Genomic DNA, 24,898 nt, shown 5'->3' with positions numbered 1-24,898 from the left:
GAAACACAGAAGTCGAATTCACCAGGGCCGAATTAAAACGGTGACAACAATCAAACGCCGAAAAAATAACAGAAGATACCAGAAAAACGCACATCACGCCGGAAATACACGGGCATTTTTCAAAATAAAACAGAAAAAGCGGAAGTATCGGGTATCTGAACTAAAAAAACAAAGAACGTGTAAAACGAATAAAAACAGTTCTAATATAAATAAGTAAATTAATTAACATATTTTGGTTGTTGTTACATTATTTTCTATTTTTTTTTCTAAACAATTTAAGAAAACATTTTCAGGTTACATTCAACCAAAATGTCGGACTGTGTTTAATTTTAACTATTTTCATTGCTGATTAATCATATTTTTTCGGTGTTATTCCTTATTATTTATTGCTTACGTATAACGTTGTTTTCCTCCAGACGGATGAACCCTCAGATATTTATAATTTATCTGGAGCTGCAGGCGTTCTCATTAACTGCCAATTATTGCTAATGTTAGTTCACCCGTTAGATTGATCTGCATGTTCTTGTTCTTTCTCAAGTCTTGGCTCCAAGAAAAATAGGTTGAACTCTTGCGGTTTAATAACAAAGTTCATTGTTCATTTAATTTTATGTTTCTTATTTTTAACAAATGTACCGACACAGTTCGCTTAGTTTGTTGAACAACAGTAGCTGTGGTTTTATCCACTCTTACACAAGACTATATCTACAACACAAGATATTTATTATGAAATGGCATCAAACAGAAAGATTAGAATTAAAATGTAAAAACTGTGTTTTTTATATATATAAATTCCAGAAAAAGAAAGTGTATTTCAAACTACAGTATATGAGTTGCTTTTGTCACTAGGTTAAAGAATCGGAATGTCTGAATACAACTTAATGGCGCCATCTTCTGGACAAATGCAACAAATGACGCACAGGAATACCGTAAGAAATAACAACTTTATTCAAAAACTCCATCATCATGTACTTAGATCGTATAAAAGTGTCATGCTATAAAATGAATGTATATTTTGTTAAAGTAAGTAAAAATATTATCAGTCTTATGACTAATGACAATACAGACCATAAAAAAATATATATTAAGAACAATGATTTTCCCCCAACCAATATCCTTAGACAAAAAGAAAACACCAAAAACACACTCCTTGTGTTCATACGTTATGCTCTGTGGTGTAAAAGCATGGCAGCAAAGTGAGGTTACAGTGCGCCACCACGTGCACCGATGTGAACAACTCACACATGTATTTGTGAAACGGTGAAGAAAACAAAAAATAGTTGTTTTGTGAACAACTCACACATGTATTTGTGAAGTTGTTTTTGTATCGCTTGTGCGCATCAACGGCAATAATAATAATAATAATGATGATAAGCAACCCAAAAAAAGATGTTTCTTGTACTGTAATCACACTGTAGAACAACTGCAAACAAGACCCACATAAATGTGCAAAATAAAGATGAACAGCATATATGGTGGAAATATGAAAACTACAGACCCACATAAATGTGCAAAATAAAGATAAACAGCAAATATGGTGGAAATATGAACTACAGCAGATCTCATTCATTTATCCATGACAAATGAATATGTTTCCTAATTCAGTGTAAATGTATTTGACCAATGAAGTTGATTCTAATTCTGAATCAAAAGAAACATTGTCAAAATAATTTTTACAAGAGAACACCTCAACAAGTAAAATTGACTGTGATAAGGCACCATCAGGTACTACATACTGACTATTTGCTTTTCCAAACAGCATTTAATGAAGTAGTGTAAAGCACCTTAGTGTAATCGTAGCTATAATAAAACGCAGTAAACACCCAAGAATACAAGAACAGATCACCTGTTTACGCCCTCTTAAAGGTTAGGTTTTCCTGAAGACAGAACATTTTCCTAAACAAAGCGTGAGGCACTTCCTCTCGCTCACCTTAAACCCCGGGACATTTCATCACCTCATCTCTTATTCCTTTGTTTCTGGCTTCTCGATGAGCTTCCCTCTGTGATACTTCTGTCCGATTCCATACGGCACGTGCGCAGAAATGGTTCCCAGCTCCTTGGCTCCCTCGATGTGGAACATCTGGTCGTCGAAGTAGATGTGTGGATGGATTTTCTGCAGCAGCGGGCCCTTAGGAGCCCCCGCCAGGAAGAGAGCCTCGTCGATCACCAGGCCCCAGGAACGCAGGGTCTTCAGGACCCGAGCCCCAGAGCTGGCAGCGCTGCGGGCCGTGACCAGGTAGGTCCGGATGGGACAGTTCAAACGCTCGTTCTTGGCGTAGAACTTCTTCTGGAGTTTTCCCAAAGCCTCCAAGAAACACTTCAGAGGACCCTGGAGGACAAAGACAAATAAATATATATACATACAGTATATACTGAGATTCTCCTGAGTTTCCAAACCTGCTCAACACATAACTGAGACGTACAGAATATTCTACAGGTTACATCCTCCTAGTCAAAGACAAAACATTCTCGGTGTACAAACGTAACTCACCTGAGCCAGAGGTTTGTTCTCAAATTCTTTCTCATGCTCAAAGAAAGTGTCGAGGCCGTGTTGCTTCACAATGATCTCAGACTCATCTGAGAAGAGGACGGCGTCACCGTCAAACGCCACCCTCAGCTGGGTGTCGCTGAGAACGGTCTGAGTGTCCGGCATGAACATGGTGGCAGCAGCAATTCCTGGGAAAAGTGTTGAAAATGTATAAATATATACATATATATAAAATAATGAGATTAATGTGGTGAAATGTTTCGAAATGTTTGTCGTATTGTGCTAATAAACAGAGACATTACACATCCAGATATTTCATTCTACTATAAATGTCATAAAAAATAAATCATTAATGTTGTTGTTTATTGCGGTATAACAGCGCGTCAGTGGCATTAGTGGGAAAACAGCTCCTGGAGGAGTGACGACAGCTGGTTGAATAAGGAAGTGTTTTTTCCTCCAGTGTCTGAGCCTTTTCTTATTTCAGCTGCAAAATTAAATCCGACATTCTCTCACACTAACATGCTTCATGTGAAATCATTTACCCTGAGGGATTTCAACTTATTCACTCAATCAGTTCATATTTTTCCTGCCTGTGATTATTTGACTTCACACCACACTCCATGTCGTGTGGCAAATAAAGGAACGACAGGAAACGTGTGTTGTTTTCCTTCTTGCTGCACAGTGTGGTGTTGAGATTACTGTCTTAAGTGTGAATGAGTCACACACAGACTCACACATGCACACACACAGATTAACTGGGTAAATATCAGTGAGGTAAAAGGCAACAGCAGCAGCGTCATTACCCACCTTGCTCTATGGCCTCTGTGACCTTCTCTGCGTCCTTAGACAGGTAAAGGTTGGTCATGTAGGCCTTCAGATAATCTACTGGACTCTTTCCTCCTGTCATGCAGAACCTCTCGATGGTCAGGTCTGAAAGAATACAAGCGTACAGAATAAATCGCTCGCTGTGGAGGTCAAGCTGCCATCCTGACCCTGATCCAACCACGTTTGTGTGTACCATAGTGATTAATGCTGTTGATGAGGCGCACTCCCACTTCAGCGTGGTTGTTCGTCATTAAGACGATGTCAAACAGCTCTTCACTGTCCGGGTACAGCTCCCTGAGACGAGAGTTGACGTTCATCAGAGCCTGAGTGACAGAAGAGGGAAAAAACCGTGTTGTAAAACATGAGGTTACATCACAAGGAAAGCAACGGTTTTACAACATCGTTCTTTGAGCAGTCAAAGAAAAAAGAAAAGAAAAAGAGAGACAGAACATTTAGACTGACACACTGTTACTGATACGTTTCTCCCAACGCCCAACACACACCAGTGCCAGTATTTTTATATATCCATATATCCAATATCGAGTACCATCACAGATACATATGCGGGAAAATGCTAACAAACACTTTTATTTTCTCCTCGTTGACCGAATGTTATCGCAAACCAATAGGAAATTAATATTTTGGTATTAAGGTCTTCAAACTGATCACTAGAACTAAAGATATTAATAAATAATTCAAAATAATATAAAAATAAAATAAAGTGTTTTTCTGTATCGATACCACCATGTAGAAAAAGAACTTAATAAATAATTCAAAATAATATAAAAACAAAATAAAGTGTTTTTCTGTATCGTTACCACCATGTAGAAAAAGAACAGAAAGTGAGCAGAGCTTTCACAACAATTGCCAGATTGAATGTTAAATAACCAGATTTATATCAGATTTTGTATATCAGTGGTGCAGACCAGATGAACAAATTGACTGTCACTGAATCCTTGTTATATAACATCCACACAGCCTCAAGTCACTTCAGATACTGCAGTGAACAGGGTGCAGTCACCGTCTCTGAACTGTTTCTTTTTGCCGGGGGAAAATAACTTTTGTGAATTAACTGCACACTCACCCCTGGTCTGAGGAACCAAGGAGGTTTTGCAACTCTCTTCAGATTGCCTCAAACATGGGACTTCTTGCAAGACGAGTCATTTCAAAATCTGCTCAACAGTATTTTTAACGGTAGTAAATCAGAACACTGGAACATTTTTTTGTGTGAAAAGGGCAGTCTTACCTAGTTTGATTACTTGTCAAACCTACATAACATTACACCTTGAAGCAGCTGCATTCATTGTACAGTAAGAAAATAACTCATACATAGTTATAAAGTCGAACAGTTTGTACTGCAGTAGTCTTGTCACTATGTATGATGAATGAGGAATGTTTCATATCCACTTCAGGTACCACGCCCTGCAAGTACTTCGCAGGTAAACGACGTGAACGTCTGCGCACCATTTGTTTTTCTTTTTTTAACTTTACCTTCACGAAGGGAAATGCAGCACCGGGTTTCAGGGGCTCGCTCTCGTGCTCCACCTGATGCTTCACGTACGTTTCTACCCCGTCCTCCTCGTAGATCTTCCTCTCTTCCACCATGTTGAAGAGGGTGCGGGAGGAGACTGCGATGGTCACCGCAAAGCGAGATTTGGGCTGGGTGGAAAAGTAAAACAAATAAAATAAATAAAAGTACAAAACAGCATTAACTGTTGTTAAAAAAAAAGTAGTTGTAGTTTGTAAAGGATGTAAAAAATAACTCACCGGTCTGGGTTTGCTTGTTTTCAGGTTGTCAAAAAACGCTTTGGCCGCAGCCCAGTCTTTCTCCTCCTCGCTGTCTTCACCGACCGAATTTGATTCCATTGGCTTAATGTCACTCATTTTTTTACTTTAATAAAACCTGTGTTTTTAAGACAGAAGTCTACACTGTTAACGAGCACAAACAGTGACAGAACTGAGATGTGAACTTTGCGGAAACGCTGTCAAGAAACTTCCAGTAGGCGTGTCGCCTTCCTGTGACGTCACTGTCTGGGCATCGCTTCTCAAGTTCAAATATTACATCGGTGATCATTTTATTAGAAGTTGGTCGATATTATTATAAAATAACTTAAATAATATCATATACAGTACACTATACGATGATATAATATAAATAATAATATATACAAATAATATAGTACCACAGTATTATTAGCTGTAGTAGTGTTGTATAAGTACAGTGAAAATTAACAAGATAAATTAATTTATTAGAACACAAAATAAACTATAATATGATATATAATAAAATCATCTTGTGATAATAATAATAATAATGTAGTATAGCAGTAAAGTAGTAATGGTAAAGTACATAACGTACGTGGTGTGCTGTGTCACAATGACAAATGATTCACTTTACTTTAAATACAATAACACTGCAAACTGGTTTAACATTTATCATGAAAAACAGCATAAAATTCAATTTGAATATACTATTTATATAATCACAAGTTATATATATTAAATATATAAACAATTCAATAATTTAAGTATGTTAAATTACAAAATAAATACTATGCAAACGATAATTAGCATTCTATAGCATTCTTCATCTCTGTTGTGCCTGTAACAATCTTGTATCTCACCAATCTATTATATTTTTTCACTAATTCTGTCCTATGGTCATTTAAACATATATCGAAATATTATATAACATAATTGAATTAATATGATATATGATCTTTCTTACATAACCTGTCCCCCACGTACCACTCTACCCCTCGCCCCCCCTCCTCAAATGGTAGCGTCCGACACCAAGCATCATGGCGATAGACGGTGAGTCCTCTATCCTGTAGGTGTCCAGTGGGACTGCTTTGAAACTTTCCAACGGGCGAAATGCGCCACATTTAAAAGTTATAATGTTTAGTCAGTGATTGTGTACCTTTTTTTTCTCTTAAATACATAAAAGTCTGACTCCTGCCGTGAGTACCGCAGTGCTCCGGAGCTGGGACAGCAGCTAACTAGCCTTTTCACGGGACTGGTGATGCACTGATGCAGGGATGCTGTGATCTCACCTCCCGTGAACGGATGCTGTTGTCCAGGCGTTCCCGTTGATCCAGTCACATGGTTGTCCCAGTATCGATTAGAATTAGTCGATAGAACACACGTGTGAAAGTGTAAATGTGGTTTTAAACACTTGGGGCACTGATTGAAAACAACAACAACAGGAGAATCGACTGTGTTGTGTTACGGTCTGAGAACTATATAACTTTGCGGATGGATATAGATACAAGTCGTCTTTTTAAGAATGACGGTGTGATCTGCAAGACTCCACTAACCACAGACTTATCTCGTTATCAATAATAATGATGTGCTTTATCTGATTTATCAATAATCCCTAGTGTCATTCCGGTTGATGTTCACGTGATTTACAACAAAGTTCGTGCTGATGTCACGGTGTTTATTCGAGGTTGTGTTCTATCTTGATTCCTGGGCTGTGTCACGTGGGCTGCAATCCGTACTTACATAGATATACATTTTAACACATGGAATGAAACCTGTGATACTTTGACACCAACAGTTAAAGATGTTCGGCAGGCTTTAGGTTGCAAATACTGCCACCTAGCGGTGGTGTTGCCAGTTGTTGGCAACTATTAATTCTGGATCAATTTTCATTCAAATCAATCTGATCCTTTGCAGTATAAAAACAGGAAAATACGTCTATATCTCCTTCTGGCATCTTCTTACAAATATTATAATTTGAATAAATAAATGTTTACATTTCCTACCATCGTAAGTGTGAGCCATTCATCACTGCATCCATGATATTACACCACCAGGATAAATGGTCGAAGATTTATTAGAAGCCAGAATGCAGAATTGTACTGCACACAGCCTGACTTTCCTCCAGTGCTGACACAGCGCTGTGAAGGAAGGCTAAGGCTGTAATGTGACACTGAGCCAAGGTGAATATAATGTGTTAGTGTGTGTGTGACAGTGTGTGTCCATATTCTTCATTTCTTCAACCCTCAGAGGGAATTCTAACGTGTAATAACTACCAGGTAGTTCAATAACTAGTAATGAAAACGCCTCTCTGGAGGAGTGTGCATATTAAAACTCTGACAGTCTTCATATTACGTCAGGCTGGTGCCGTGTGCGAAGCTGTCGTGGATTATTTCCACACACGGTAATGAGACGGCTGTCCTCATGGAGGTTGTGATTTTGATAATACAGTGTTAATGTCCAGGTGACAGAAGGCCCTACAGCCTGGAGACGGAGTCACAGAAAAACACAAATCTCATTTTGTCACATGGAGCAGTAATACAGCCTTGAGCTTTTAATATCCACTGAGGCACTTACAATATTATTTCTCCAAAAAAACAAAGCGTATTAAAGGAGGTTATTTAAATGTTATAAACACTGATCACTGCTGCCATTTGTATCAGTGAATTATAGTTTTAACTTTTGGCTTGAGCCTTTTTGGCTCCATCTTAACATATATATAAATATATACATATATAAAAATATAAATGTGTGTGTGTGTCTGTGTGAGTGACAACTCTTCATCTGTGTGTTTGCCCCAGGTGGAGGTAGAAACTGTGGTGTCCATGAACTTGTGTGTGCCAGGCGAGGTAAGGCCATGTTACAGTTAATCCCTTCACGTCAGTGTTTTCATCGTCATATGAATATTTAAGAGCTCATTCATATATATATTTTTCTCCCTCTTCTGGACTCTGTTGGCCTGGCTCCACATATTTAACCTCTCCTCTCATCCTTACATTTTCTCCATTCATTTTCTCTGAAGTTACCTTCAAAGTGTGTGAACATTTTTCTTTAATAGAATTTTTAAAAAAACCATAACGTCTGCCTGTGAATTATGCATGGCCTATCGAGTTTTAGTTCACTTCAGGAAAAGCAGCAGCTGTGTGTTGATGATTTATTCAGCAGGGAGGTTTTTGTTTCCTGCCTGACGTCCATGTGTAACCAACATTCCCAGATCTCCTACCTACTGCTTAAACAAGCTACTACTTGATTAAGCTACACCTTAATCAAGTAGTAGCTTGAAAATTTACACAAAACCTGACACATGAATAAATTAACAAAGATAAGCTAGCATACAGGTATGTTAGCGTATAGCTTACAGATGTTAGCAATACACTAACATTTAGTGTATTATTTTAGCTAACGTCCAGTCATCTTTTGTCAGGTTTAAGAAAAAAAAAATATTTGCAACCCTTTGCCTGTCTCTAGGCAGACTTTTACACCTATAATATTATATATAAGGTCAGTGCAAAATGCAGACGTGTCCTGGCAAAATATGAATGACTATTATGGCAGGTAGAAAATAAAATCATTCTTACTAATAATAGAAATGTTTGATTTTGCCCCAAAGAGAAAACAAGCAAAGAGAAAAGGTTTGAATTCTTTGTGTCACCGCGCCGTGGTCCAGTGTATGTTTGACAGAGGGATCAGTTTACTCCAGGTGTCTGTGAATTATTTAGCTGTCGTTGACATGTACAGAGCAGCTACCCTACACAGGAGCACAGGGCCACAGGCAGGTCATTTTTAGGTGAACGCACCCTACGCCCACCACACCCCCCCCACACACACACACTACTGTTACTACGGAGGTCATTCTGGCACTGCTGTTACTACGGAGGTCATTCTGGCTGCGAGATGTAAAAGATGTTATCTTGAAAAGTGTCGGACGGACAATATTGAAGGACTGATTCAGAGCGGAACTTTCAGTTATTGATGCTAAAGTACTATCGGCGCTAACTTGGAGCGGCTCTTATATAAAAAGATAAGCGAAGGTAAGCCTCTACTAGCACATCTCTCTCCCTGTCCTAATTCAACCTTTCTTTGAAACATAACGGATCATTTTCTTCCAGTCTGCAGCTCCTCCACATCCTGCAGTGGTCTCTGCCTGTTGTTGCCATGGTGAAACAGTGAAAAAGTCTCTGCATGTTAGTTTCACTCAGTGGTCGGGAGGTTTAATGAAATCCTCTGACGTCTTTAAGATTTTTTTTTTACATTAAGAACCATTTTAATCAGTCATTGATGATCAGTGATCTTAGTCTGAGTGTATGCCTGGTCAGTGAACCTGAGATTCTCCATCTGTTTTCATTATTTAATTTGTATATCTTGTGAAATTAAAGCCACACAATGTATAAGTTAAATTCAGTGGCTGTTAATAAAAGCTGCACCAACCAACATCAACATTTACAGACCGTGTGTTTCAGGCTGGATGTATTGAGTGATAGAGAACGATGGAAGGATACGAGACGCTGCTGCTTTGTTTCAGACTCACTGCAGGTTTGTTGGATGTAGTGACTGTTGGATTCAGTCAGATATGAATCCTATGAGGCTGCTGTAAAAATAGCACAGCTGCACAGCTGGCCCACATACAGCAACGTAGATGACATGGAGTTGGTGTTGAACAGGGCAAAGACTTGGAAAAGTCAGCTGACTTCAGAGGTGGTTACCATGGAGCCACCATTCTTCAGTGTGTGTCGTCTGTGTTCTTTTCTAAACACATTTTCCTTTGGCTTTGACTTTCTTCATTCCATCGCTGCACATCTTCTTCATCAGGAAGACTTTACTTTCCGTCTGTGTCTAATTTGTTTTTGTTTTTTTTCTTTCTTTCTTTCTGTCTGTCTGTCTTTTCCTTTTCCTCTCCTTTGTTTCTGTCCTTCTTCTCCCTCTCAGTCTCTCCTGAGCTTCTGGGTGTCCTGTCTTCCATTGCAGCCTTCATGGCGTTGATGGCTCTGTTTTTTCTTTACCTCAGCAACAAGCTGTCAGTGGGGAGTCCTGACGATCTGTCACACTTCACTGGTTATGAGAACACGCAGCCAGGTACTCGACACACTCTGACTGCATCTACACACACTTTAAGACCGGGACTGTGGTTCTAAAGAGTTTCAGAATATATATTAAAAAAAAACATTCAGGAGATATTGATTCTAGTGTCATAGCTGTCTCAGATGAAGCCTGATGAAAAGCTCTGCACCTTTTACTGCGTCTGCAAATTAGAGCTCCAGTCAAACAGAACAGATGAAATATCTGTAATACTGAATTCTAATAAAATCCTTAATAAAACTCTGTAATATGAAATATGGCGTTGGTCCAACAGACAGTCAATGAACAGGATGTTGTTTAGCAGCCATGATGAAGCCGAACACAGACGTCTGCCTGCTGTCGTTTGTCTTTCTGTTCCAGCAATGCACAGAAAACATTTTTTCCGTCACTTTTGGGAATGTTTGAATCACGATTAAAACAATGACAATTAATACAGATTAAATGTGATTCATTCATTGTGAATTAATCCTGATTAATTGGTAAAGAACCACAGCTACCAAGAATAAAAATCCTCATCATTTGACAGCCAAACTATTAAGATTAGATGTTTTTAAGGATAATAATAATAATTTGTTAAGTAGTTAAAGATTGATGGGAAAAAAATATCCTTTAACAGCAGACGTGACAAGAATCACTAAATTTGTTGTACTTTGGTTTCAAGCACACATGCTGCTGGAAGCACACACTGCTCACACACACTCGTCCGTGTCAGTGCCGAGCCTCTGATCTAGTGATCGTCGTGCGGACCAGCTGAGAGATGGCCTTCTTCAAGAGCTTCCAGCAGAACCTGCCGACGGTGAACATATCCTCCATCTTGGACTCGGTCACCAGCCGCGTGGACGACTTGGCGACCGCCGTCAGCGATGCCACGTACGCCGTCAGCGACCAGCTGACGGAGCAGGTCACGACCATCATCAACAAGGTGCAAGAGGAGGAAGACGTGGAGAACGGTGGTGGCGGCAGCTCCGCTCAGACCTCCGCTCCACAGGAGAAAAAGGCCAGTCTATGGTCCAGAGACTCCGAACCGTCCAACTCCAACAACCAAGCCAGTGATGCAGCGGAGGCGGAGAACTCTTCATCTCAGCTGGAGTGGGAGTGGAGGGACGGCTGCTGGCGCGTCAAAAGAACAGAAGCCGAGTTGGCCGAGGAGGAAAAGAAGAAGAAAGAGGAGAAGGAGCTGCAGGAAAAGAAGGAACAAAGGAGAAAAGAAAGGAGGGAGAAACAGCTGGAGAGGGAGGCCAAGACCCAGAGGGCTGAGGGGGAACAGGAGGAGGAGGAGGACAGAGATGGACAGGACAGAAAGGAGAGGGACAACAAAGAGCAGTCAGCTGCTCAGAGAGGGGGTGAGGACGAGGGTGAGGACGAGGGTGAGGACGAGGGTGAGGGAGCTCCTCCAACACCTGGGTCTGATCAAACCAAAGATGAGGCAGAGGAGGAGGAAGAGATGGAGAACAGCGGTGAGAGAGAGGGAGATGATGAAGAGGAGGAGGCTGATGAAGCTGCGTCAACGGCAAAACAGAAAAATGTAGAAAAGAAGAAAACGAAAGAGACAAAGGAGAAATCAAAGAAACCAGGCAACGACGAGAAGAAGAAGAAGGAGAAAACTAAGAAGAGCAAGAAGAAAAAGAAAGGAAACCAAGGTTAGACGGAGTGACGCTGCTGACTCTTCAGCCAACTCTTCCTCTTTCACTGTTTTGTTTTGTGAATCCTTCTTATCTTTAAGACTTCTCTTTTCCAGAAGCGTTTGCTGTGAAGGTTCTCGTGTCTGCATGTCCGCTCTGCTGCCTGTTGCTTCTGCAGCTGCATCTGTCTTAGCTGAACATGTGGAGTGACTCACAGTGTCTCTGTGCAGAGGCAGTTCTGTCAGACAGCGAAGAGGACAGAGACCAGAAGGTGGCGGTGCAGAGGAAGACGACCTCGGCGTGGAGCAGCGAACGCACACCGTCATCTGAGAAGGAAGGCTACAGCAGCGAGGCCTCCAGTGACCGCGGTGAGGACCAGGAACTTAACCGTGATTGGTGGAATCACATCAGTTTTTAACAGTCACTTTGTCCAGTAGTTCTCAATAAGGTTCTCACAGACCCTTAGGGTTCCATGAGACTTAGTCAGGTCCCTGTTAAAAACATAAATGCCTCTCTGTTAATACGTTCATTAAAAAATAAACATTTTAAACATCCTCTAATGGTTTAGTCCAGTCCACAGGTCTACAGTATTCCATTTGAACTTCCTTAGAGTAACTGGTCGATCAGTCAGTCATTAGTTGACTAACACATGACCCACACTTCCACATGGAGTGGTTAGTTAAGCTTGATTAGGATGTGAAAAACCAGCCCAGGACGGTGAAGCTGATCTGCCTGTGGCTTTGTCACAGTTTAGAGGTTAACCTGACTCTGAGGTCGACCCACCGAGTGTCACTCACATCACGCCGTCTGTATCTGATTACTCCTCCTCTGTCCCTCTGCGTCACCAAATCAGAAGGCAGCATCCAGAGGATGAAGAAGAACTCCTCAGCCAATGACAGCCAGCCTCCTCCGTACCAGGACAAGGCCTCCAAGGCCCGCGTCAGCTCTCGTGCCAGGTCAGAACGAGGGCTTCGAAAAACATCGCCCCCACAGAGATGCGATGACCCCCGCTCGTCCAGCGAGGCCAGTGAGGACGAAGACACTGAGAGCTACCTCAACAAAGGCTGTGAGGAGGACATACCCAGTGACAGCACTGCCGTCCTGGGACCAGAGGTGAGGTCAAAGTTCACACCTGCATTCACCTGGTACCGGTATTTTAGGGTCACCTGGGGGCGAGAGAGCTAATCCCAGTTCATCAGGTGAGGGCGGGGTTATACCCTCCACATTTGACCAAAGTGGGGGGCGGGACATCATATCCAAATATTCCTTTAAATCTTTCTACATGATGTTTTTATTAAGATTACAGGGACAACAACTGAATAACATTATCATGAAAGAATTGTATCTGTGGCCAAGCAGGATGTTTTCCACATAGAACAGTGAAGACCAACAAAGGGGGCGCTGCAGATAAAAAGCTTAGGAACCATCGTACCTGCATCCACCCACAGTTTTCTTGACTTAGTCTTTGAATTCCTCCCTTCACTCTTCGTGTCCCAGGACGTTCAGCTGCCCACTGCCTACGAACCAGAGCCTCTTGCCAAATACGGAACGCTGGACGTCGCCTTCGAGTACGATTCCAGTGAGCAGTGGTTAGCCGTCACCGTCACAGCCGCCACTGACATCCCTGCCCTCAAACAGACAGGAAACATCTCCTGGCAGGTCCACCTGGTCCTGCTGCCAACCAAGAAGCAACGGGCCAAGACCGGCGTGCAGAAAGGCCCGTGTCCGGTCTTCACCGAAACATTCAAGTTCTCCCGGGTGGAACAGGAGGCCCTGGGGGATTACGCCGTTCGATTCCGTCTGTACAGCATCAGACGGATGAAAAAGGAGAAGGTCCTGGGAGAGAAGGTGTTCTACCTGACCAAGCTCAACCTGCAGGGAAAGATCGCTCTTCCTGTCACGTTGGAGCCCGGCTCTGAACTGACCGTGAGAAAGAGTTTCAAATTTCTGTTCACTGCAGCCGTGTTATTTCCAGAAGCAACGTTAGAAATAATAATGTTCACCTGTTCAAAGACAGTTAAGGAATTTGAAAATAATTATTTGAAGCTGCTGCTAAAAAAAACACCTGGGAACTCGACAGTCAAGTGAGCAGTTAAAGAGAGGAGGTTAATAATCCTAACCACTGATTCAAGTTTTCTCTCACTGTGTTTCCCTGCGTTTGGTCTGACAGGGTTGTGGCTCAGTGGTGAGCGTGTCTCGCAGCGGTGGCGCTGTGTCCTACCGCTCCACCGAGGACACGACCTTACCAGAGATCCTCCTGGGTCTCATCTACAACTCTGCCACCGGTCAGCTGTCGGCCGAGGTCATCCAGGGAAGCCACTTCAAAACCACAGCGTCCGACAAACCCGTCAGTAAGTGTCCAGGCGGCGTGTTCTCCGTCAGGGTTCTGGTGTTGGCGTGGACTGGAGTGACAAAGTGACATTTTCCTCCTCAGTAATTTTCTCCTCCATTATGAGCCTAATTTTCATGGATGAATCACGCGCCGGGCAGTTTCTCCCAGTTTCTCCCAGCATCAAATGGAGCACAAATTCTTTTAAATGTTTCCTGGCAACAGGAAGTAACCGTAATGATGAGGCAATTGCTTCTCATCAGAGTTTCCTTTGAACGTTGACCTTCGGCTGTGTTTCATAATCTTCACTCTGCTCGCTCTCAATGCTGCCTTTCTTCTCCTCCACCCATCTGTGTGTGTGTGTGTGTGTGTGTGTCACAGATGGCCTGTTTTGTTGTGTGAAACATTTTGTAGGTGGACAACTTTACATCATGAGAGGTGAGTGTGGTGTTTTTTTTACATTCAAGTAAAGAGGTCAAAGTTTAGGGTCAGATGTGTAAGTGTAGTCCCCCGCAAAAAATTAAGGGTTTCTATTTCCTAAGTCAAACTACTGCAGAACCGAAACAATTAATCAATTGACTGGGATTTTTCAAATATTTTTTTCTATTCAAATAATCGTTTCATCGAACAAAATCGACATAAATTATCAACAGAAGAATGGATTATAAAAAACAATCTTAAACAGCATCGAGCATTAGTCCCAGTACCCTTGTTCGACCACTTGATGGCACTCTCTCACCATATGCTTTCAGACACCTACGTGAAGCTGACCATGCTGGACTCCAAGGGGAAGGAGATGTCCAAGTGTAAGACGGCCGTGTGCCGCGGCCAGCCCAACCCCACCTACAAGGAGACCTTTGTGTTCCAGGTGGCGCTCTTCCAGCTGTCCGAGGTGTCTCTGGTGGTGTCCGTGTTCTGCCGCAGGAGCAGCATGAAGCCCAGGGAGAAGCTGGGCTGGGTCTCCCTGGGCCTGAACAGCAGCAGCGAGGAGCAGCAGGCGCACTGGACGGAGATGAAGGACGCAGACGGTCAGCAGGTCTGCCACTGGCACACGCTGACCGACACCTAGGAGGAAGGCGGCGTCGCCGTGACATCAGAGCTCAACAGAGCAGGAAACACCTGGGCAGAGGTGTGTGGTGTGAAGAAGGGTCTGCTCTCTCATCTTCACTGCCTTTAATGAGCCACTGACTCGACATGTGTGACTGTGAACTCCACACACACACACACACACACACACACCGGCTCAGAGTGACATCACTGACCAGGAACAGCAGGATGTGTGTGTTTTCCAGTACTTCCAGCAGTAATATGCATGTTTTGCTCCCAACTGTTTACAGAACAACGTTCACCGTCTCTTCTAGACTTTTCTTTCCTTCTCTGGAAACCTGGACCAAAGAAGCTAAGAGACTCCTCCCTGTTTTTCCTGGGCTTCCCCAGAACTTCAGCTGCCACCAGCATTCCAGACATTTCTCCGTCGGTCACAGGCTTCGACAGGAGGACATGCAGCGAGGACACTGTTAGCCCCACCACATGCTGCAGCAGCTCACAGTCTGATGCTTTGTTTACACGCAGACGACGTTATGCAAGACGCGTTCGCTGGTTTCCTCCTTTTGTGTCCTCCTGGGCGGCCAGTGTTTGTGTCTTTGTGTCTTCGATGAACACACACTTTCCTTTGTGTATTTTTCTACTGTGTAACTCAGAACACTGTGCATCCGATGCCACTTTAAAAAACCACAGGAGTTAGCGTCGCTTTCTCTTTGAGTTCCGTGCTTCCCGCAGCTGCTGGACACAGCTCTGTATGACACCGTTATTAAAGGCTCTGTTCACACTGCAGCTCTCGTTGCTCACTTCTCAGATCTGAGTTCATCACGTGGTTTTTCACATCATCCAGTCCACATCCCCGAAGTGACTGTTGGAATGAAGTGTATGAAGTTGGAAGGTGTCGCTGACCCCTCCATCATCTTCATGTGTCTCCATCTTTGGTTCCAAGCTTTTTTTTTGGGTCGCGACCCCATTTTCACATCACTAATTTGTTCTTTCTAAGTTGGTTTTAGATCATGTTTGTTACACTGTGTTGCAAACACAGAGGATCCAGATTTCTGTCAATTTCAGGCGACCTTATTATAAATCCTGGTGACCCCAAGTTGTGTTTCAACCCCAAGGTTGAAACACACTGGTTAATGTGTATTTTCTCCATCATTTGCTCCGTCTGCTCTGCCTCAGAGTTATGACTTCTGTTTCACTTCAGTGATGTAAACAGTCGGCTGAAATGGGATTCGACCGTTCAGACGTATGAAAATGTCCAGTTGGATTTGGAAACGATTCAGTGTCGTTAAAAAAACAAAAAATCAGATTTCAGCCACTAGGCTGCAGTGTGAACGTGTCGTGGCCTTATTTCCTGTGTGTCACAGTCTGTTTGGCCACGCAGCCTTCTGACAGCTCAGATCTGCTCATTCATGTGGAAACACAGTGCTTCCCACTGAGGAAGAATCTGCAGCCCAGTGCCCCCCACTGTTTGTCAGAGGCAGCGCAGATGACGGCCTCAGAGTAACAGCTAAAAATGAAATAATCGGAGACAGACGCTGAGAAATCCGATGATGCAACAGTAAAATCTCAAACTGAGAATGATGTGAACAGGCAGAGATTTAGTGGCGTCTTCTGGACCAAAGCCAGTGACGAGCTGTCGTCACGAAGAGCTGTCCAGGAGTCAGAGAATTCCCTCAAAGAGCTGAAGAATGCTCCACCAACCACACCTAGGCCTCGGTCACACCCTCGACCCTCTAAACCTCTGCTGACGGAGGCGGAGCCTCTTCTGTGACCTCGTCGCTGCCAGGTCAGATCTAAAAGCCCTCACCTCCAACTCCTTCCCGGTCCTGCCACCGAGTCATGGCTGCAGTGTTTTCCCGCAGCTTCTTTCGTAATCAGATGTTTTCACTGACTTTAACGGAACCAGATGCTGAAAACATCAACGATTGTTTGGGAGGGAGCGAAGGCAGCAGAGGCTGGGTGGGGTCGGTTTTTCTATACGTAGACCAGACTCCAGTATCTCCTCAGGGACCGGGGGCCTGGATGGGTCCAAGGGTTTTCAAGGAGTCGAGGATCTTTAATGTCAAAGCTGTAAAACAGAACATTTTGGTTCAAGGCCCTAGAATATAGATAACCCTTTACTAAAGGTTTGATTTGACTTTTTTTTTTTAACAACACATCACCAACAATCTGACACATCTGTGTCTCCATGTCTGGACACTTCAGTCTTGACTCAGCTGGACTTGTTCTGACTTGTCCTGGGTGAGTTTGTTTCTCTACATCTTCATCATTTGAGTCTACAAATAAATCTATTTTTTGTTTTTGTTTTTATATATTATTTATTTAATATTATTTATTTTAAATCTACATCAGCAGCTACGTGTTCCGTCAGAGAATTCCATCTCTGTTGGAAGTCTTCATCACCCTGGATAAGAAGAGCTGTTGATTATCGCCAACATTCAAACCCATGTTATGAAGAAAGCAGTTGATAAAAACCAATTTTGACATCAGTGTTAGTTTTTTTTCCCACACAGCGACACAAAGGAAACAACTCTGAAGTTGTTTTAGTCTGGAGTCGGTCTGGAACTGCAGGGATCGACAAACGGTTCCTGTTCCACTAAATGAAAGGCCACAGTTTAATAAGTCAGATTTACAGGCAGAGTTCTTCACGTTGGACAGAAGCAGGACGACTTGGCTTCACCTCCCACTCCATTTTTATTGATTGGACATGAAAGTGGCTCCGACGCTCTCTTTAAAATATTACGTTCATCCCACGGTAAATTATTGTAAACGGGTTATAATGCATTTTACAGTGCTCTTTGTAAGGGAGCGTCTTTTTATTATTCCCGACTAATTTAAGCAAACGACCCTGTTTTTACGGCCAAATTACAGAGCAGGGGTTTTTATGATCAACAACAGAGGCTGCAGGAAGCACTGACCAGGTCTGTGCCCGTCAGGACCTGATGAGACCAAGTCCCCGGGGACACAACAGCAGATGTCCACTGGGACTGAGACTAACAAGTCAGTTGATAGTTTTCTGAACTTCTGAATCCACACATCTGGTTGGTTTTCTCTGAAGTCGTGGCAGTGACTTCACCCAAACAGATCTCTGCTGTTGTTTATATGTTTCTCCCTGCAGCTCACCAACGACCTTTAACCTGACAATTTAAAAACCATAAAAACCCTCATCATGTTCTAGTAAATATTGTAATCGTTGTTCGTTGGAACATTCGTTAAACCCTCATCATGTTCTAGTAAATATTATAATCGTTTAAATATGATCGAGTTCAGGAATGTTCCATACTGTTGGTGCAGGACACGACGGAAAAATGACACGAGTCGGATCAGGTTTTTTTTTTTTTACAACGTTTAGAGTTTTTTTTATTATTTCCATTCAAATGGCTTTCGATGGCACGTTCACTGCCGTCGTCAGCCCTCGCTCTGTTAGAGCTCCGAGGCTCGATGCTGTTCACTGGAGCCGTGGATCAGACCTGGATCACGTACTTCTACCTCTCTTCACACCTCGCTGAGTGACTGTGGCCTGACCGGGAAAGGATTTTCAGCCCGAGGCCACGGAAAACCAGCTGTGCCACGGATCGTAGAGAGGAGAGGATTTTAATAAATGACACCACCTGACCCCAAATTGTGCCCCAAGGATGGGTTTTGAGTTGTCCAGGTAATTATGAGGCCCCTGGAGAACCAATAAAAAGAAGGTTTTAGAGGCTAATCTGTTTTGGTTTTTTTTACTCTCCTCAAATTCGATCCAAAAACATGAACATTTGAATGTTTTTATCTGCAGTGCCAAGTCCCTGCAGCCGTTAGGAAACAGGCTGTGTATTTATTTTTGGTAGGAAAAAACCTCCTAAACATGTTTGTATTTCAGCAGGTCGGCCAGAGGATGTACTGCTCTCAGATCAGTGGCACAAAACCAGCTCTCCTTCAATCAACGTCTGAACTTCTCATCATAACAATCCACCACGTCTCGTCCTTTTATTGCATGTGTTACTCCTTATCACTTAAAAAAAAAAATCTTATTATTTTTCATAATATATTCAATAAATATACAGGAAGTATGGACTTCTGCAGTGAACAAGAAAATAATTTGGGAAAGGAGGGACTAGAACTAACTTCCTCTTGTTGAAGATCTGTTGATGGAACTGTAAGGTCAGACGTGGTCAAAATGAAGGACTTTGGATTTATATTACATAATGGATTGGACTCTTAGTACCATGCAGAGTGGACAGAGTCGTACCAGACTGCAGCACTTAAGCAAACGTTGTGCACATTAGGCTGCACAACAGCACTTATCGTACCTATTTGGCAAAAAAAAAAAACATTCAACAAAGCCCTGGTTTCAACTGACATGAACCAGAATCAGGGCTCCAGGCTGCCACCATGTGGTCAGAATTTGGGACCAGTTTGAAGACGCGCAACAAGACGGACCAGTGTGACAACAGGATGTCGAAGCAGAGACAGAAATGAATATTTGTACAGTCATGGGACCATGAGTATTGTCTTGGTCTGGATTTCTAACCTAAACATAACTCAGTGTTGCAGCCAAGTCCCAGGTGTAACGAGTCCAAGTCAGGAAAGTCCAGCACGAGTCAGGCTTCTGGGAATCTTAATCACAAACAAAAGTGTTGAGTCTCTGCTGTTTCACGTCTTATTTTAGGCAGAAAAAAATATCAATAAGGTCAAGTCACAGTTTGACCACTGGTTTCCATGTCAAAGAAAAACAAGTCCCCATTCATTAAGGTGGAGATCGTAGGGTTTTGAGTCACAGAAGAAGTTTGAGTTGGGTCCAAACCAGGTCCACTAGGGTTTGAGTCTAATTCCAAGTCATTCTTGCCTCTCTGGCTTTCACTCAAGTCCAAGTCACTGAAATCAGGGCTTCAAGGTTTTAAGACTTGGTAGTACTTCAAGTCCAAGTCACTGTCAGATCTGAGTCGAGGACTTTGGTGAGAGTAAACTTCAATTTCATTTTAGCCCCAGTCACTGAAGAATAATGTAAGTGGACTCAGGTTATCATGTCCAACATAGTCCTAGTCCGGGTCGGTCCACGTCCATGACTGCAGCACTGATGTAATTAAAACGTTTCTCAGAATCAGAAAACCTTTTTGTTTGAATTCCCTTCAGTAACTAAGAGTTTTTTTAACTAGGCTGCACAGTTCACACCAGTTATTATTAAATTCTTATTATTATCTGGGCTGGTTTTTATAAATATGTTAACAACAACTAGCCTAAAAACAGGCAAATTTAAAGACCCATTAGTCCTAGTCGAGGCCTGTGAGTACGACATGAGTGACGGCTGGTTTTTATGATAAACTCTGAGGCATTCTGGTGACTGCTGAAACACGACTAAACACTAGGGGGCGCCTTAATGTTTAACTTCTCACTCAAAATCTGTCTCCTCTCCCTCTGCTGGATGAACGGAGCGTAACACATACACATTTTAACATCATTTAAAAGCACAAAAAAAAACATGTTCAATAAAATACTCCATCAGTGCTTCTTTCATAAAAATGTACAAGAAGTACAGTTTGAAAGTGTAAAAACAAAAAGAAAACCGAACGGAAAAGTGCAGCGGCAGCTGCTGGCCACACCCACTTTTGTAATCGCCCACACCGCCATCAGGATGTGACTGGTACTGCAACCATCACTCCATAAACAGGCCAGAGTTTTAGTTGTTGCCTCAGCCGTGTTCTCGCTCTATGACTGTAGTGGTTAATGGTCGGACGAGGACTGAAGGACACGAGACACGCGGAGACGTTTGGCTAAAAAAAAACAAAAAAAATCAGGGCAACATTGTGTCTGCAGTCGTCGTTTCTCACAGTTTTCAGTAGAGATGTGGACGAGACCACAATGTGAAGGTGTAGGTTCTTAGTAGAACAAAAATCCTACCCCGACCCAAACGTTCCATCTTTATGTCCGGCACTCCATCCATCATCCATCCGTTCATCCAACATGACTGCCCCCTGCAGGAGCTGCTGCTGCTTCTCCCTTATTAAAAATCCTCCCTGGCTTTTCTGCTCGCTGCTAGATGAACTTGAAGCACTTGGTCTTGTCGTGGGGCAGACGGGTCTTGAAAAGAACGGAGTCCACTCGGAACTGGGTGTACAGCAGCGGCATGTAGCCGTAGACTTTGACGAAGAAGTTGATGCACTTGTGTCGCTCGTGGAAATGGGAGTCGTCGTGTGACAGGGCTTGAGGGCAGCCGGGACAGCGGAAGGTCCAACGAGACGTCACCTGAAAGAGGGGCAAACGCTGGGTGATTTCATGGCATTATGTAGAAGCTCAGTTGGACCGTGAATTGTTAGGTGATAAAATGGAGCTCACGATACATTTACACAGCTTTACTCCCTCCCCCCATCAACATCAACTGCAATATTTTTATTTTCATTATGGCTCAAAGAAAGAGCTGAACTGGTCAAGTTGAGTCTGTCAGAGAGGGAATTTTAAAGACCTGATCACTGGTTATTTGCAGTAAGTTTCGAGTGCGTCGGACAATCATTTACAGACTTAACAAAAAGGTCAAAAGGTCACTGACTTACATGTTTCCTCCTCTGACGTTCCTGATCCTCGGCTCTGACTTTGCTGCGAGTCGTGTGATATTTCGTCTTTGCTCGACTAAACAAACGCATGCATGGTTTTCCAACGGCGGAGTTTTTGATGACACGTGTTTATACGCAACAAAGACGCTTTATATATATGTATATATTAATATATAGATATATATTTCATCCATATATAAATATATTCACACATATATAGGACACACAAATATATTTTCACAAAGAAAATTGCTGAACTTAGATCAAACACCCTTTTTGACCATATAGTGATGATAGTTGAGCAAAGTTTTGTTTTGACCATATAGTGATGATAGTTGAGCAAGGTTTTGGTTTTTTTCCCCATACAGCACAAAGTCAAAAAGTTTTAGGAAAAGTTTGTGATTTCTGTCAGAGCAGCAGCAGCAGCAGCAGCAGTGATGCAGAACAATTCGTTGCACTCGCAATTATTTCTCCTCCATTTGTCTTAAATAGAAAGAAAAACATTCAGGACTCCTCTCTTTACCCCCTCCTCCCCACTCTCCTCCCCCAGATTCATATTCAAATATCTTTGTTCCAGCAGCTGAGTGTTGTCATGCACCACGCTCCATCACAGCTGCCCTTATTTTCTACCTCAAACAACCCGTGAATATCAACACACCTCTAAATCAAACACAGTTCCAGCCACAGGGGGAGCTGTGACCACATTTCTGTTCCCTCTTCTTCTCTGGCCTGTTTGGAGATAATTATTTGTCTGGCCATTTATAAACCCTCAGTTGATAAATGGCCTTACAAAAAAAAAAAAAAAAAAAAAAAATTCCAGGAGGAAAAGAAAGAAAGGATTGACTCAAAACCATTCGTGCTGAATATTAAGGCGTGTCAGTTGGAGTAACGACGAGGCTCAGAGGGCAGAAACTGCTGCGGTGAGCACAGCTGGGCTGTAGGCGGCGCATCACTGACCTTGATGGGCGGTTTTCGGGTGATGTGAGACACCAGGAAGTTCATGGCAATGTCCTCGCAGTTGATGTACTCGTCCACCATGTCCCTGATGGCCTGGGGCATCACGTAGGAGTACAGATAGGCGTAGTACTGCGAGATGAGGAGAGGAAAGGAAAACGGTGACAAAACTCCCAGAATTATGGCTGAAACCCTTACGAGCAGAAATGAACGTTTACTTCTCCTTGTGCCAGCGACCTTTATCTTCTTACCTTGTGAAAGAACGCAGCTCCTGTCAGGACCATGGAGAGCTCACAGGAGTAGTTGGAGTTGTAGAGCCACGACTGATGGTTAACGTCCCAGGCGTGATAGCGCCCAGGGAAGCCCACGATTCGATCTCTGGCCTCACGCCACACTCTGTGGGACCAGACCACACACACACATCATTATCACAGAGTTATCTTCATTCTCCATCACACACACACACACACACCTATAACTGACTCTGACACGCTCTCGGACAAGTAGGTCCACGTCTCTCTGCCTGTTTGTACGGCACATTTCTACATCCATCTGTTTTAGGTTGTCATCTCTCTGAGCCTTTTGGCAACGACATTCCTGCCGAGACTAATTAAGCAACTACGCCGTTGTCTTCAATTAGAAAATCTCTCATCTGCTGCCAAAACTTTAATTTAAAATTTCACTCTTGGCTCATACAGAATGTGTACAGTACATGCTGCAGTCGAGTCCCTGCAAGAAAGTCGTACTTCACTTCCTTCAGGGGAGAAGTTTGATGTTTCCAAATAGAGATTTGGAAGAAAAATAAAATAGATAAAAGATAAAAAAATAAATGAGCTCGTGTAAATTCTGTGGAAGAGGTGAGGAAATATTCCTGGGTAATTCTGCCGAGGCGATATGTGTGTGTGTGTGTGTGTGTGTGGCGGGGGTTTATGAATGACCCCAGACACACACACACACACACACACACTCCAGAGTCAGAGAAACAATTTCTGCCTGTCTGGACAAGCTCCTGCAGCACTGCAGCGTAGACGAGGCTCAGTGAAGGGAGGAGGGGAATCAGGTCAACGGTACAAGGTCTTTGGTTTTTGTTAATTGGTTTGAAGTGAAAAGTCCATCAAGAACAACCAGGAGAAACAAGTGATGAACGAAGGGCTGTGAGAACGGGTCTCTGCTCTTTTGTCTCTTTTCCATTTCTCTGAATGGCCTCGGCTGATCTGTGGATTCCTCTGACTTCAGGAATGCGTGGCTTCAGCAGGTTAGGCACATTTTTCCCACTGACAAGAGATTTTACTACATTTTCTGGAAAGAGACATTTGTGAGCACGAGTCATGGCCATGTATTCTTCTCCTCCAGATCATGAAAAGATACCAAAAAAAAAAAGAGCTTCACAGTCCAAGAGGAGTTTTTATTTAATTTCCTCTAAGCTGGTATTTCATGGACTTTCAGGTTTGGGGGGAGCTTCTTTTTTTATTATTATTATTAAATAAAGATCTTGCAAATCTTCACGTTGCGTTCACTGACCTGAATCCAAACATGATCTCGTCGTGTCGAAGATGAGCGTCGTCATCGATGGACAGAATGGCCTCGGTTTCCACCACGTCCCACGGAAGGAATCGGTTGTTGAGGCTGTTTTTCTCTGTGCGGACGACCTGCAGAGACAACAGACGACAAACAGCTGAGGAGGAGGTTCAAGCTCAGTCACTGGATTTTACCGTGGAGCATGAAGAACACATTAGATATCCCTCTTTTTTTGGTAAAAAAACAAGGCAACGTTACTCACCACAATTGGCAGACCGATGTCGGGCCACAGCAGGTCGTCTGAGGGAGGTTTGGGTGAATTCCACACCACCACCACCTTGTTGAGGTACGGCAGACCATTCAACCTCTCCAGAGAGTTCATCAACACCTCCTCCCTCTCATACGTCAGCATGACCACGGTGAACTGTTCTCGTGGAACGTTGCCTCCTAAAGCTGCCTGAAACTCCTTCCCTGAGCCTCCTGTTCCTCCACCGATGGGCCTGAAACCAGTACCAGAGCCCAGGAATTTAGCTTCCGAAGGCAGAACAGGATCCAAGGGTGTGTGAGGAAACAAATGAAAAGGTCCTGGGGCCTGGTTCCATGTTCTATAGATGTCCACAGCAGTATATGTGAAGTTGCGCAGAAAGCGTGGAGAAGCGTAGGGAGGTTCGGTCTCCACGGGACCCAAATCCAGATCTCCGTTGTCGGCCAGGTTGGCGTCGGTTCCAGCCAGTTTCCCAGCTTTGTGGGG

At 43.1% G+C, this 24,898-nt stretch overlaps 3 protein-coding genes across 8 annotated transcripts in view; 1 reads left to right on the top strand and 2 right to left on the bottom strand.

Moving 5' to 3' along the window:
* Window positions 1–1,498: 1,498 nt before the first annotated feature.
* Window positions 1,499–5,313, bottom strand: nt5c1bb (5'-nucleotidase, cytosolic IB b). Its single transcript, XM_025057026.1, has 6 exons — window positions 5,078–5,313; window positions 4,802–4,969; window positions 3,504–3,633; window positions 3,293–3,415; window positions 2,489–2,673; window positions 1,499–2,326 (listed from the first exon to the last, which is right to left on the bottom strand). Exons 1-6 carry the CDS (start codon window positions 5,192–5,194, stop codon window positions 1,961–1,963), a joined length of 1,089 nt encoding a protein of 362 aa, XP_024912794.1. The 5' UTR covers window positions 5,195–5,313; the 3' UTR covers window positions 1,499–1,960.
* Window positions 5,314–5,937: 624 nt separating this feature from the next.
* Window positions 5,938–15,930, top strand: syt14b (synaptotagmin XIVb). 6 transcript variants are annotated; one of them, XR_003050093.1, is made up of 11 exons: window positions 5,945–6,124; window positions 7,873–7,920; window positions 10,077–10,144; window positions 10,809–11,787; window positions 12,000–12,137; window positions 12,623–12,882; window positions 13,267–13,695; window positions 13,940–14,120; window positions 14,480–14,536; window positions 14,851–15,227; window positions 15,436–15,930. XR_003050093.1 is itself a non-coding variant. In XM_025056833.1 (10 exons), the coding sequence occupies exons 4-10, from the start codon at window positions 10,905–10,907 to the stop codon at window positions 15,165–15,167; spliced, it is 2,265 nt and encodes a 754-aa protein (XP_024912601.1). In that variant the 5' UTR covers window positions 5,945–6,124; window positions 7,873–7,920; window positions 10,077–10,144; window positions 10,809–10,904; the 3' UTR covers window positions 15,168–15,930. The 6 variants fall into 6 exon arrangements, 5 of the variants coding, with proteins under 5 accessions (XP_024912603.1, XP_024912602.1, XP_024912604.1 ...); XM_025056833.1 differs by having other exon boundaries at window positions 14,851–15,930; XM_025056835.1 differs by lacking the exon at window positions 10,809–11,787 and having other exon boundaries at window positions 5,938–6,124; window positions 9,998–10,144; window positions 12,626–12,882; window positions 14,851–15,930.
* Window positions 15,931–18,472: 2,542 nt separating this feature from the next.
* The window catches only part of extl3 (exostosin-like glycosyltransferase 3), an 8,259-nt gene continuing 1,833 nt past the window's right edge, over window positions 18,473–24,898 (bottom strand). Inside the window, exons 2-6 of the mRNA XM_025056832.1 lie at window positions 24,410–24,898; window positions 24,151–24,278; window positions 22,881–23,025; window positions 22,633–22,761; window positions 18,473–21,370 (exon numbers count right to left, since the gene is read on the bottom strand). The exon at window positions 24,410–24,898 is cut by the window's right edge and continues 52 nt beyond it. Of these exons, the coding sequence (XP_024912600.1) occupies window positions 21,161–21,370; window positions 22,633–22,761; window positions 22,881–23,025; window positions 24,151–24,278; window positions 24,410–24,898 (1,101 nt within the window). The 3' untranslated portion in view covers window positions 18,473–21,160. The remainder of the gene's footprint in view (window positions 21,371–22,632; window positions 22,762–22,880; window positions 23,026–24,150; window positions 24,279–24,409) is intronic.

Source organism: Cynoglossus semilaevis, chromosome 7 (genome assembly GCF_000523025.1).
Source record: "Cynoglossus semilaevis isolate Cse_v1.0 chromosome 7, Cse_v1.0, whole genome shotgun sequence".
NCBI lineage: Eukaryota > Metazoa > Chordata > Actinopteri > Pleuronectiformes > Cynoglossidae > Cynoglossus > Cynoglossus semilaevis.
This window is presented reverse-complemented; position numbering and strand designations above follow the sequence as displayed.

What these genes read in the sequence shown, in the direction of transcription:
- nt5c1bb (XM_025057026.1), bottom strand. Translation starts at nt 5,194, where the DNA reads ATGAGTGACATTAAGCCAATGGAATCAAATTCGGTCGGTGAAGACAGC. An exon ending in CACAGAGGCCATAGAGCAAG is followed by an intron (nt 2,674 to 3,292) that starts GTGGGTAATGAC and finishes CACTTTTCCCAG; the next exon opens with GAATTGCTGCTGCCACCATG. An exon ending in AGAACAAACCTCTGGCTCAG is followed by an intron (nt 2,327 to 2,488) that starts GTGAGTTACGTT and finishes TTTGTCCTCCAG; the next exon opens with GGTCCTCTGAAGTGTTTCTT.
- syt14b (XM_025056833.1), top strand. Translation starts at nt 10,905, where the DNA reads ATGGCCTTCTTCAAGAGCTTCCAGCAGAACCTGCCGACGGTGAACATA. An exon ending in CGAGGCCTCCAGTGACCGCG is followed by an intron (nt 12,138 to 12,622) that starts GTGAGGACCAGG and finishes TCACCAAATCAG; the next exon opens with AAGGCAGCATCCAGAGGATG. An exon ending in CTGCCGTCCTGGGACCAGAG is followed by an intron (nt 12,883 to 13,266) that starts GTGAGGTCAAAG and finishes TTCGTGTCCCAG; the next exon opens with GACGTTCAGCTGCCCACTGC.